Source organism: Gobio gobio (assembly GCF_949357685.1).
Source record: "Gobio gobio genome assembly, chromosome: 17".
NCBI classification, from domain to species: Eukaryota; Metazoa; Chordata; class Actinopteri; order Cypriniformes; family Gobionidae; genus Gobio; species Gobio gobio.
In genome coordinates this window covers 35,834,301-35,846,642 of record NC_137110.1, presented here as the reverse complement: position 1 = coordinate 35,846,642, position 12,342 = coordinate 35,834,301, and the positions used below count along the sequence as shown (strand labels likewise).

At 39.5% G+C, this 12,342-nt stretch overlaps 2 protein-coding genes across 3 annotated transcripts in view; one reads left to right on the top strand and one right to left on the bottom strand.

Annotated features, from left to right (window-relative positions):
- tmtops2a (teleost multiple tissue opsin 2a) overlaps positions 1 to 5,951 on the top strand; it is a 47,824-nt gene extending 41,873 nt beyond the window's left edge. Inside the window, exon 4 of the mRNA XM_079841494.1 lies at positions 4,826 to 5,951. Coding sequence (XP_079697620.1) covers positions 4,826 to 5,011 — 186 coding nt within the window. The 3' untranslated portion in view covers positions 5,012 to 5,951. The remainder of the gene's footprint in view (positions 1 to 4,825) is intronic.
- The window catches only part of st6gal2b (ST6 beta-galactosamide alpha-2,6-sialyltranferase 2b), a 50,374-nt gene that overhangs the window by 3,117 nt on the left and 34,915 nt on the right, over positions 1 to 12,342 (bottom strand). For both annotated transcript variants that reach the window (XM_079841492.1, XM_079841493.1), the window contains 3 exons: positions 8,832 to 8,929; positions 8,621 to 8,722; positions 8,045 to 8,219 (listed from right to left, as the gene is read on the bottom strand). In XM_079841492.1, coding sequence (XP_079697618.1) covers positions 8,045 to 8,219; positions 8,621 to 8,722; positions 8,832 to 8,929 — 375 coding nt within the window. The remainder of the gene's footprint in view (positions 1 to 8,044; positions 8,220 to 8,620; positions 8,723 to 8,831; positions 8,930 to 12,342) is intronic.

The window sequence follows — 12,342 nt, the reverse complement described above, 5'->3', positions numbered from 1 at the left end:
CATATTTTTATACAAAAGTACTTGCTTGAATGCATCGCTTCATGAATGGGCATGCTTTTCTCAGTTCTGAATTAAAATTAAAGGGTTAGTTCACCCAAAAATGAAAATAATGTAATTTATTACTCACCCTCTGTTCCACAGTCGTAAGACCTTCATTAATCTTCGGAACACAGTGATACCTGCTTAGCCAGCCATGACATTTCCTCTCTCAAGGTCCATTCATTTACTGAAAACACATTTAAATCAGTACATGTGAGAACAGTGCTTCAATATTAATATGATAAAGCGACGAGAATATTTTTGGGGCGCCAAAAAACTAAATAACGACTTATATTTTGATGGCCGATTTCAAAACACTGATTCATAACACTCCAAAGCTGCATGAAGCAGTGTTTTGAAAAATCGGCCCTCACATGCAAGTCGTTATTTTTGTTTTTTTTGGCGCACCAAAAATATTCTCGCCGCTTTATAATATTGAACCACTGTACCCGCATGACCTGATTTAAATATGTTTTCAGTAAATTAATGGATCTTGAGAGAGGAAATGTCATTGCTGGCTATGCAGGCCTCACTGAACCATCGGATTTTCATCTTAATTTGTGATCCGAAGATTAACAAAGGTCTTTACGGGTGTGGAACGGCATGAGGGCGAGTAATAAATTACATTATTGAACTAACCCTTTAATTTTGAAATTCTTGAAAAGACGACATCAAGTAGCTTAGCTTAACTTTTATTATTGCTTTTAGAACAAACATTTTACATGCAGAAAAACAGGAAATTATATCACCCCTGCAGATCCTCTTGACGGTGTAATGCTGCGTTCACACCAAACGCGAATAGAGCGTCAGGAGCGAGTGATTTCAATGTTAAGTCAATGGAAAGGCGCGTTGACGTGCGTCTAGAGGTCCTGCTGCGCGATAGACGTGGTTCGCGCGAATGACGCGAATTGAGCATCGCGCAAATGGTGCTTTTTGTGCATTCACGCATTTGAAGCGAATTCGCGTCCGACGCCAAGCTGAAAATTTTTAATTTTGGCGTCAATTCACGCTGCGTTAACCAATCAGGAGCCTGCTTGCTACTGTCACGTAGTAAAGTGACGTGATGAGAAACCCTGTATAATTTAAAAATTCTACTAGTGTGACACAAAATTGTTTAAGACTTTTTCAGGTGAGAATGTAGTTGTTTAAAGCTCAAATCTGTGGTTTATTTATAAAGAGAGCGCCTATTTAAAAAAAATAATCTTGCCTTTTTGGAGTTGTGAGATCCAGGCGATCACCGGGCACTCACGCTCGTTAACCCCGGCGAGAGCAGCCTTTCCTCGGCTAGTCCTTCTGACGTTTGCCGCTGGCTCTGATATCCTGTAGTGGTTCGTCTTGTGTGGATCTAACGGGCGATCTTTGGTGTCATGAATCTATAATTTGTTGTTTGCCAAATTGTTTTGACTGAGGGCAAAGAGAAGTTTCATAACTTTATTTTTTAAGGATATTTCAATACATGCAGTGAAGATAATGTAGGAGTTGCATGGACCACATTTGTGTGGCTTTTGTTTAATATATATTTATAATGAAAATGAAAAGAGGCAGAGTGGTGTTTTATGACATATTTCTCCTGGAGCGCCTTAACGCGCGTCTATTTCCCTTCAAACGCTCAATTTATACGTGCGTCCAATTCACTGTGGACGTGCGAATGGATTAAAATTGTTCAAGCGTCCAACTAGACGCGGTAGACGCGATTTTGACGCTCTATTCATGTATGGTGTGAACGTAGCATGACATTCAGTCCACTGGAGGTAAGTTGCAGAACCCAAGAGCAGTTTTACTCAAATAATCCAAACATAAAACAAAGACTTGGCAAAACAAGAAACAATGACTTAGCTTATGTAACATACTGCTCCAAGAGACAAAGGGTTGAGAATCCAAATGCAGCTTTAATGAAGGGTAATCAACAATTGTAATCAAAACAGGCAAAAGGTCATACCTAGGCAAGCAGTCCAAACAGGCAAACAAGGCAGGAGTGACAGGCAAAAGGGTAATCCACGGAACAGGCAAGAAATCCAAAATCAGAGACATGAAACCAGGGAAAACACTCAGAAATGCAGTTTACATCAAACAAGACTTTGCAATGAATGATTGAGATAACCAGGCTTATATAGGGTGAAGTGAACAGGGAAATGAGACACAGGTAACAGTGAGTGCTAATGAGTCCGGGCAAAGGATTATGGGTAATATAGTCTATGATGGAGTGACAGTCCGGGGTGGAGTGCTCTCTGCTGGTAAACGCGGGCACTCACACTAGTGAATTGTGACAGCTTAACATAGCATGGTTGAACAGAAAACTCACCAACAATGGGTTACACAGACATTCAATACTAGACATGGACAAATGGCAAACATGATGTTAACAGTGATACCAAAGCTCAGAAGCTTGTGTCAAAAAAATTAAACGATTTTCAGTGAATCTTTGTATCAATGCTTGATTCGTTCAATCAAAATCACGTGACCAATGACATCCGAAGCTTCGCTTCACACACACCCACGTGACTGCTTCGTACTCTGATTCAAAAAGCGCAACATGTGTTATATACATCATGTGCTAGAACTATTGTGTTGCGCTAGTTTATTGTTGCAAGACTTTGTCATGGTTCAGAAATGTGGAACACTTTCATTTGAGTTCACCCAATAAGGTTGATAATATATTTGGCTTTTGTTCTGCAGCCTTTATATATATATATACAGTATGTGTGTGTTTCTTTGTGTGCATGCATCTGCATTTATTTAGTCTACTTCATTTATTCATGAGTTTTATTTGTTTACAAACAGGAAAAGTGTCCACATTCACAATACAAAATGTTATCTTTATTGGTTTGAGTTACTAGGAGTATGCAATGGAACAGATTGTTGTCATGCATTTAATATATTGATTCATTCATTAATTTATTAATCTATCCATTAATCCATTTTTGCTTCTAAATTAATGCGTTGGTTGCAAAACATTTTGCGACACAGTGCTTTCCCTCACTTTCACCAGCAGAGGTCCTCGTGAGCTCTGATTTGAAAAGCTTTGAGTAATGAACCTTTTTCTGATACAATTGTGCTGAAAGCTTCACTGGTTCAGAAAGCTTCACTTCGCCATCACTACAAACATGAGGGTTGAAATACACTGAGACTAATGACTGGATAAGGGACACCTGTGAACAATGATTAGACAATGAACCAATGACAACATTACACATGAGGGCATGGGAATCACATGACAACCAGGAAACCTGACAAAGAACATGATAAGGGCCCTTTCCCAAATGGCACCCTAAACCCTCACGGTCTTCCTCTGAGTCCGCACTTTCATGACGTAATGTCGCTTTGACTGCTGGGAAGAAGTCCGCTGCGTAGCTCGCACCAGTGCGGGCTCGGCAGAAGTGCGCATCGAGGGCGCATATCGACCTCAAAGGGGGCGCTCGCGAGCACCCTTCTGAGACCTTAAATGACAACTGGGACACCCTGCGGTCTCGTGGACTTAACAGACACGCGCACGCAGCGGCCATTGTAAGTCCACAAGACCAAAAGTGCACATGAATTGTGCCATTTGGGACAGGGCCAAACTAAGAAACAAGACAGTGAACATGGCAAACTAAGAACATGAAACAACACCAAAACACACTGTGACAGAATGTGGTCATGACTGAGGTCGCATCTTAAAATATCAGATAATTTTGACCTTTTAATGATTTTATGAAGTTTAGTTCAGGTTGTAAAATGTCATGTGGTATGACCCCCTAAAGAATTTAATAATATTCATGAATTAATAATCCATGATATTAATTAACCAGCAGCCATATCACCCTGTAGCCCAAGACTGGTTTCCCACTGAAGCTAAGCAGGGCTGAGCCTGGTTAGTACCTGGATGGGAGACCAACTGGGAAAACTAGGTTGCTGCTGGGAGAGGTGTTAGTGAGGCCAGCAGGGGGTGCTCACCCTGTGGTCTGTGTGGGTCCTAACACCCCAGTATAGTGATCGGGACACTATACTGTAACAAGCACCGTCTTTCGGATGAGACGTTAAACCGAGGTCCTGACTCTCTGTGGTCATTAAAAATCCCAGGATGTCCTTCGATAAGGAGTAGGGGTGTAACCCCGGCATCCTGGCCAAATTTGCCCATTGGCCCCTATCCATCATGGCCTCCTAATCATCCCCATATATATATACGATTGGTATCATCCCTCAGTCTCCTCTCCACCAATCAGCTGGTGTGTGGTGGGCGTACTGGCGCAATATGGCTGCCGTCGCATCATCCAGGTGGATGCTGCACATTGGTGGTGGTTGAGGAGATTCCCCCCTTCTATGTAAAGCGCTTTGAGTGCCTAGAAAAGCGCTATATAAATGTAACAAATTATTATTAATTATTAATTAATTAATAATCCATTCTAAACTATATTTAAATGATTGATTAATATATGCACACTGGATTACTTGTAAGAGATAAAGATTTTAACATTATTAAACTGAAACTTTTCTAGAATGACATAAGTTTTTTTTTAAACCATATGAAACCAACATGAAAATAAAGAGTACTTTTCTAAAAACTTGGCACGTGTTTTAAACTTGATTTTTAAATGATTTGCCCTTTCCTTTATTGTGAACACTTATATTAAGTAATATTAAGAAACTCCCACTACAATTGTAATGAATGTAAGAAAAAAAAATGCACTGAGATGCTGCAATTCAAAGGAAGCTGGGCAACCTTTCATACAAATGTACACAATTATTAATGGTTCTGCATCTTTTGTCTTTAGAAAATATGAGTGGTAATTTACTGTGTTTTGTGCAGTTTTACAGGTGTTTCCTCATCCTGTTTCATTGCAAACACAGCTCTCTAGAGAATGGACAGTCCTCTATGCCTTCAAGAACTACTGTCATCCAGCTCAACCGAAGGGCTTACACCAACACAGTGGCCGGCAACGAACCTCCTTCCACTGGTCTCCAAAATGAGTGCAGCACCAATGTCTCGGGCTGAACCAATACACACAAAAAAAACCACCTCACACCTCTATGTTTCAGCTCCACCCTACCCCACTCTAAACACGACATGCATAGTTTCCTATATGATGACAAAATCATCTGTGTAGTGTTGTTGAGTGCCTACCGATCAAAAGCTGAACATCAGAACTGTAGCAAAGTGATCTCTATAACTGTCTTTGTGATGACAAACTGTTGTCTGACCTAGCACACCAATCAGTATTTGTATGTGACTTGTCATTATAAATGTTACAAAGAGCAAGAAAAGTGCATCCAGCTACTGGTGACTTGTTAAATTGGATGTTTAGATCATGTGCTGGTGCATTACTTATAAATGTGCTTGCCCCCATGTTGTCTGAAAAAAAAAGGTTCTATATGGCACTAAAAGTGGTTCTTGGCTCGTAATCATAGGGGAACCTTTTTAAGTGCTGTATAGCACCAATCTTGGTGCTTCAGTGGTTCTTCAGCGGTTCTTCACCGGTTCTTTGGCTGAGGTGCTATATAGCACCACTGACTAAGGTGCTATAGAGTACCGCTACCATATACAGAACATGTTAAGATATGGTGCTATATAGCACCAAAAGGGGTTCCCCTAAGATTACGACAAAGAACCACTTTTAGTGCCATATAGAACCTTTTTTTTTTAGAGTGTATGTTCCCACCCCAATTTAAGGCCAGGTCTGAATAAGATGTTGAATAAAGCTGTGAATTTCAAAGAAACACCCTCAAAACTGGTAAAAATCCTCCACCCATGACTTCTTTGTATTCTATTTGTGCCCTCATCCTAATCTCACCGTTAGCTGGTGGAGATCAAGGATGGTGACATGTGGATCATTAGTCACGTCATTGCTTCAAAGTAGTCCAGCGATCCAAGACAGTATTGGTCACTAGTGGTGATATTGAAGGAATAGTTTAATAGAAGTAAAATCCTTAATTCCAAACTTGTATGATTCTTTTTTTCTTCTGCTGAACACAATTGGGTGAATTCAGTACAATGACGGTATAAGCAAAAAAAGCCCATGTGGCTAACTGATCATTTACCAAGTGGTCCAACCAATATTTAAGCAGCTGTACAGTAAAAAATGTGGCAGACCCCTCTGTTATTCTTTGCACCATCCAGCACATCACACTCCAGTCCAGAGGGTGGCAATGTATGTACTGTCACGGTATTGAATTCACCCAAACAGATATTCTCAATTGGAAGGCTGCATCCCAGCAAGGCTGCATATCTGGGCTTCCACATAGTCAAGCGGCATCAAAGGACGTCTCAAATTGAACACCTCTGGAAGGTGGCTTTTGTTTTGCATCCTTCATTCAGCTTTTTTTAAGGACACATCAAGTATATCCTGCGTAATCCTACCATCACCTTAAATCCTTTATGCAAAAACGAGTTGTTGCTGAGCTTGTAAAAAAATACTATGTAAGACAAAACAAAAATGATTTTGAAGATAAAAGCATTGTTTTCTTTTATTTTGTTGAAAATGAATCACATAGTTTTGTTCCCCGAAGAAGAAAGAACAACATGAGGGTGGAGTAAATAATGACAATATTCCTTTACGTCAAAGCTGTAATGGTATGTTAAAGTACAATCCAACATAGCAATTACCAAATTAAAATTATATGATTTACTCACCCTCAAGCCATCCTAAGTGTATATGACATTCTTCTTTCAGATGAATACAATCAGAGTTATATTAAAATATGTCCTGGCTCTTCCAAGCATTATAATGGCAGCCCAAAATTTGAAGCCCAAAAAAGTGCATCCATACATTATAAAAATAATCCACACGGCTCCGTGGGGTTAATAAAGGCCGTATTAAGTGAATTGATGGGTTTTTGTAAGAAAAATATCCATATTTAACTGCCTTCCATATTCAACTCACGAAAAAAGCGTAACTGGCACGATGATGATGTCGGAAATAGCATAAGCGTTTTGAACTGCAAGAGGTGCTACACTTTCTTTGTAAGTTGAATACGGAAGGCGGTCTAACAGAACCTAGGTATTTTACTTTATAAAGTTTTAAATATGGATATGTTTCTCACACAAACCCATCGATTCGCTTCAGAAGGCCTTTATTAACCCCTCGGAGCCGTGTGGATTACTTTTTTAATGGATAGATGCACTTTTTTGGTCTTCAAATTTTAGACTGCCATTATAATGCTTGGATCAGCCAGGACATAACTCTGATTGTATTTGTATTTTTCTTTGTATTGTATTTGTTGGTGTGTGGGTGAGTAAATGATGGGATAATTTTAATTTTTGAGTGAAGTATCCCTTTAAGATGCAGCAATGAATTTGCAAAGCAAAAGGAGGCAACAAGATAGTGTGCAAATGTGTGTTTCCATGAACATTCATGGCCTTTTTGCCACCACAGGCAGGCGCTGTTTCTGCCAGTACAGCCTGCGGAAAGGTAAGTATCCTCTAGAAATGTTATGGAGAGTTTACTTTTTCCACATGAGCTTCCTCTCTGATTTAAATAATCCCTTCATGCACTGGAACTGGCATCTATCAAAGTGATATTACCTTGTAACACATTTCAGCATTTGCACACACACACACACACACACACACACACACACACACACACACACACACACACACACACACACACACACACACACACACTTGCTGGGTTTCATGTTTAATGGGGACATTCCATAGACGTAATGGTTTTTATACTGTACAAACTGTATATTCAACCCCCCTATACTAACTCTACCTCCTACCCATCACACAAAACTTTCTGTTATTTTACATTTTACAAAAAGATAATTCTGTATGATTTGGTCCCCAGAACATAGGAAATACCAGGACACAGACACACACATCATGCACTCTTCAGTCATAAATTAATTCAAAAGGAACAGGGAATCAGAGTCGGATGTGTGCGTCAACTGCACAGCATGGCAAATCCCTCAAAAATTACTGTCACAACATGTGGCACAACAATTTTCTTGAGTGCAAGGATCAAAAAGAGGATTGATAGTGTGTGTACATATGTATGAATATTTAAATAATGAAAAGACTCACCAATAAAACCTGAGGAAGGAGGGTTAGGTTGAATGTTCTCCAGTGTGTTGCTTTGCACAATATCCCAAAGTTTCCAGATGAAGGAAGGATGCAGTATATAAAAAGGCTGCTCAGGGAAGTTCTTCCTGTGAGTTATGTATGGAGTAAAAAGGTCATAATCGGGATGATGGTACCACTGTGAATATTAAGAAAACAGTAAAATATTATGTTAAAAATAAAGTCCTGACACTTGCATGTTTGATAAAAGGTCAATGACATGATGTTCCTTTGTCTGGATCAATTTATTTATTTAAAAATGCAATCCATAAATACAATGGCTTGAATAGACCTCTTCTATGATGAACATGTTTTTCATTTTTTTTTAAAAGGTTGGGGGGGGGGTACTCTGCATTCGGGCCAATTACCAACCTCAGAGCCCTCTCCCCGGACAGCACGCCAAATACGTTTACCAACTTAATCTATTCGACTTATTTGTAAGTGTGAACCTGTGAAATATATATTTCAAGAAAGAAAACTAGCAAGAAAACTACACAAGCAAAGTTTAACAGGGGTGAATGAAAGGTATGATTTCCATACCTTATGCAGGTCAATGTTATAAGGAGCAGGATCCCAGGCTACCAAGGTAATGTTCTTGTAGAGCAAACTGCTGCTGAATCTGTGTTGGGGGTTTGCTACAATCTGATAAAAAAAGAACAGATCTCCATTTAGTCCCTGCACACTGGGAGACAGGGAATGAGTCAGATGGTGAAGGTTTGTGTCTGTGTGTATTAATGCAAATGACCCAAACCTGAGAGTTTATGATTCGAATGGTTGTCTTGCTGCCCACGTCTCTTTCATAGCCATTGGAGGGTGCTGCATTGAAACGCAGCACTGCATCATGAGAATCTAGAATGGCAAAAACAGCAGTCATTCAAAAAGGCCAGTTAAATTTGAAAGAGAGAACACATGTTGACCTTTTGTAACAATATGGGGAACATGGGGTACACAGTTGAACTTGTCATTATACAGAATAGTTTTTTTTAGCTAAAGTTAAACAGTATAATTATAAATCATAAATACATTTCCTTGTTTTGATCAACAAATATTTTAGTTCAAATTGCAATTATTGATTTCTGAGAAACGCTGAAAGTAGATCGGACCAAGCACCACAACACACTAGTATCCAATCAGCAGTAGGGAGCGTTATACACTCATGATGGGGGAGGAAAGAGAGTGAGCAAGAGGGAGATTTGAAGAAAGACTGTAGAAAGTGAGATGGCTGGGAGACATTACAAAAGAAAAAAGGTTAGAGGTAGAGTCCTGCGCGGGACAGATTTTTCAGCCCGCTCCCACAGGATTCTGTCCCACTCCTACAAACATATACATTACCTTTTCCCGCTCCCACCCGCAACATTCATGTTTTGTCCTGCTCCCACCTAGCCTGACGTCGTCATACCCAAACCTGAGAGTCATGGGTCTGATACTTCTCCATTGGGCTGTGATTATGAGGCGTGTTTCAACCGAACCAGGAAAGAAAATGCCTCTGCACTCAATTGGATAGACCTACAACCAATCAGAGCAACGGAGCGACGCATAGTTGTCAACAGAACTCAACTGCACGCACGCTGGAAGAAGTAGAAGAAGAAGATGAGTGTAAACGATCTTTCCCAGTGTTGTAAAAAAGAATTTAAGGATACACGGAGTACTTTTCACGATCATCATTTTTGAGAGAAATAGTAAAAGGGAATGCGAACAAGTTCTCCGTTTAGGATTAGAACAAATTCAACCCAATCGCTCTTTGGTTACTTGCATGATTATGTTTGATCATCTGTCCATCATTGTAAAAAGCCCGCCCTGACAATTTAATTGGTCAGAACATCTCTGGTTCGAGCATAGTTGCTCCACAAATCTCTATTATATCTAGGATTCTATCTTAAATGCATCTGATTTGTAATTGCATTCAAGAAATCAACACATATGTCTGTGATTGGCTACATTGCAAAAACATGTTATAAATAGAAACTCTGCCCATGCTTGCGACTATAAATCGTTTTTATTTTGTTTAAGATGTTCTTGGTGCTTTTGTGCAAAAGATAAATCATTTATTTGTTTTTAGATGTTTTATTATTAGACATTTTTATTTTGCGGGAGTCCCGCGAACCGTTTTATTCTCCCGCAACCCCGCACACACATGAGTGCCTTACTGCCCGCGCCAACGCCCACGCCCGCACTCCGCCATCAAATCTAGTCCCGTGCCGGGACTCTATTGCATTGGGTCCCACGAGAGTCCAGGGGCCTCACTTATAAACGTTGCGTACGCACAAAAGAAGGCGTACGCCGCTCTCTACGCAATGATTGGTATTTATAAAAAGCAAACTTGATGGGAAAATGTGCGGTCCTTCACGCAAGATCTGACCCAGGCGTACGCACAAAAACGGGTGAAATGAGAAATGGCGACACCGTCGGCAGATGGAAGAAACACGTGGAAGTGTGTGAAACTGTAGACCGTTGTGTAAAAGAAATGGTAATACTGCCTCTCATAAATAATGAAGTCTTCACAAAGGAAGTCTTACAATTAACAGCCTACACAAACACCCGTTTGATCGATCTGCAGTGTAAAACAAACAAAATCAAACAAAAATTACAACAGAAATGCAAATTAACACATATTTGCAAAAAGAAAAGTGAAATATGTTCTGCAATAATATTGGCATGTTATGCGATTCATCCTCATAAATAATATGGTAAACAGAATGAAATAATGTGCAAAACTGATATTCTCGTCAATGTGTCCGTCTGGCGGAGCAGATATAGGCCTAGATGCAATTAGATAGACAGATAGATAGATAATTAGGGAGATAGATGTATTAATTGTCCACTGGGGAAAGTTGTTTTCATAGTAAAATTTCTTCATCAGCTACGGAATCATGGTATTCATGCATATGCCTTTAGTTTTATTTTTGATAAAATAACGTATGACATGTCTCAACTATTCAGAAAGCTGCAAGACATTACATTTGCACTGAACTATTTCCCATTTCCACGTAGATTATAACCGACATCTGTAGCTTGTCAGATGCAATTAAATGGATGGAAATAAAATGCCCCATCACAATGCGTAATGACGCACAATGGCTGTTCTTGCACTCTTAGAAGATGTGGCAAATGGAAGGATTCGGAGTGAACGCATCTTCAGACAGCAAGAAGACTTGCTGGCAAACGAGGACGAGTGGCTTATGAGCCGGTTCTGACTTTTTACGGCATTTACGGCGTCTGCAACCATTTGCCACTCAAGTGCCTTTTTGGCATTATTAATGCCCACACTGTGCCCTCCAAACAACATTTTTCTCCTCTTTTCCACCTCGCCAACGATAACTTCTACTTCACATTGAGTGAAGTTAAGTTTTTTTGATTTCCTCTCTGTGTTTGCCATGATTTCGCAATCGATGAATATTAACTTGGGGGCGTTTTGCGGACTATTTATGGGCAACTATGGGCGTGACATAAAGCCGCAAAAGCTGCGCTACATTTAGAATTGATTGTGATTTATTAAGGGAAAACTGCGTAGGATGTGCGTGCGCACGGTTTTATAAATCCGAATATTTATGTGCGTACGCACGTCCTATGTTTCATCCATACGCCACTTCTGACGCAAATCCTACGCAAAGTTTTATAAATGAAGCCCCAGGGGCCTATACCATGAGGCCAGTTTAGCTGGCTAGCCAGATATGTTTAAGCTTAGTTTGTGCCAATCCTGGGTTTTAGGTACCATTAAAGTGGTTTGGCTTTTAGCAGTGTTCATCTCCATAGTAACTTACGCTCCACGGCTAACCTGGTCCAGGACAGGTTATGCTCTGGATAAGAGATCTCAAACTGAAATTAGACCAATCAGCTGTGAGCAAAGTGACACGCCTCTGATGCAATAAAGTCACTCCCCCAGTTTCTACTCCAAATTAAAGGTCACTACATAGCAAATGGTTTTTAAAGACTAAAGTGTCTGGCTTTTAACAATGCTTATTTATAATAATAATCATTTTGAATGACTTAGATATAATTTATGTAATTATTATACCCTTAATCAATTACACAGGTATCATTTTAGTTAATCAATCATTAATAGGCACATAGTTAAAATTAATATAAATAGCCTATATAAAGGTCATACAAATAAGCTTTAAAATCAATAAATAAAGCTATAAAAAATTACTACATGTGAGTTTAAATTTTCAATTCTCTCTATATATCAACTAAACTAACTTCATAACTTTTACTTGCACTGACTTAGTAAGATTTTTATTAAAAGTTGTCCAATTTCATAG